Below are 1601 nucleotides of genomic sequence, written 5' to 3'. Positions count from 1 at the left end.
CCCCACCCCCAAGTAATATATACCATATTTCTAGATCAAAACAAATAACCCCAATCACACACTTTCTTCTTCTCCAAAACTTACATCATTACAAACCCAAAATATTCCAAGAAATGGGTTTCATTTCAAGTGAGAAAAAAAGCCAATTGGAACAGACTCGATGGGTTTTAACTGAAGTTGTACACGTTACGACAGATGGATACGGATCTGATATTGTCGAAGAATGCTCAAACGATCTCTCCAATTCTTTAGAATCATCTTCTTCATCTGAAATGCTAGACAACACATCAACATCATCATCATTGGCATCGTCATCTTCAGTATTGTCTCACACTGGTCCACTGTACGAGCTATCTGAGCTCATGAAACAGTTACCTATCAAGTAAGATTTCGTTTAACGTTTAATTTACAATGTAAACAATATCTTGGTTTTTTTCCCCTCATAACATTCTCCGATTAAACCACAAAAATTCAATTTCAACCCTGACCCTCTTTATATTCTTTTATGTTAAATAAAGAACACTGGTGATTTCGGTTCTCTTAACAGAAATCCTCTTATTTTCATATCAGTATTTATTAATGCTGTGTTACAGTACAACTTGTAAAGCCTGACGTACTTGTACTTTATGCAGAAGGGGCCTATCAAAATACTATCAAGGGAAATCTGAGTCATTTGGATCACTTGCAAATTTGAAGAGCTTTCAAGATCTTGCAAAGAGATCAAGATGGTCAACAAAATCACCATTCAGAAGTCAAAGTCAAAATCAAACATTAATTCCTAAAGGCATTATTGTCAAGAACAAGAAGAATTCTCTATTCTCATCACTTGGAAAAATAAAAATGGATTCTTTATTAGACACCATTTCTGTACAAAACCATTTTTGATAGATATCACATTTGTTTATTTATTTATTTTTTTTAAAATTTTTGTATATGGGTTTTAATTTTTATCTGTTTAAAGAGATGTAACGTTTTTTGTTCTGAGTTACTTTTAATAATACATTATTCCTTTTTAATAAATAATGAATCTGAAAACATAAACGGATTTGCATACCGGAGGTGCAAGCATAATTAATCGAATTTGCATCAGAAGTTGTTGGAGCATATTTACATATAATATTGCTTAGAAATATATATATATATATATATATATAAGTAACTTTTGGAAAAAGAATATATTAATTTGAGGACAAAATAAAATTCATAAAATTGGAACTTTATTTAATCATGATTGAACAAAGGTGTGACAAGGCAACCACGAGGACGAGTTTCCGACCACTAAAAATAATTCATTTTATAGACATCCCTTAATTTAATTTGTGGCTCAAATTTGTTGCTTTTATTAAAAGAATGGAAATTTAAATGTTTGTCCCTCCAAAAAGCATCAAATCTATTCTTTTTTAATTAAATAAAAACATATTTTTTTAATTAACCTGGATATCCAACCCGTTGTACGAGTCGACTAATCCCAGGATGACCCCCAAGTTTCAAATGTAAAAAAAGATTAACATAAACATATATGAAAGTATACCTTCAATTATAGTTTTTGATAAATACAAAATATGTAATTTTATTCTATATCGGTTCTTATAAGTTTATAA

At 30.0% G+C, this 1601-nt stretch overlaps 1 protein-coding gene across 1 annotated transcript; it reads left to right on the top strand.

Annotated features, from left to right (window-relative positions):
* Positions 1 to 96: 96 nt before the first annotated feature.
* Positions 97 to 885, top strand: LOC112505498. The gene is made up of 2 exons (XM_025109398.1): positions 97 to 382; positions 633 to 885. The coding sequence occupies exons 1-2, from the start codon at positions 114 to 116 to the stop codon at positions 883 to 885; spliced, it is 522 nt and encodes a 173-aa protein (XP_024965166.1). The 5' UTR covers positions 97 to 113.
* Positions 886 to 1601: the final 716 nt, after the last annotated feature.

This window comes from Cynara cardunculus, unplaced genomic scaffold (assembly GCF_001531365.2).
Source record: "Cynara cardunculus var. scolymus isolate 2C unplaced genomic scaffold, CcrdV1 Un_Scaffold_11393, whole genome shotgun sequence".
In the NCBI taxonomy this organism is placed as follows: Eukaryota; Viridiplantae; Streptophyta; class Magnoliopsida; order Asterales; family Asteraceae; genus Cynara; species Cynara cardunculus.
Note: the sequence above shows the minus strand (reverse complement) of the source record. Positions and strands in the feature narration are given on the sequence as shown.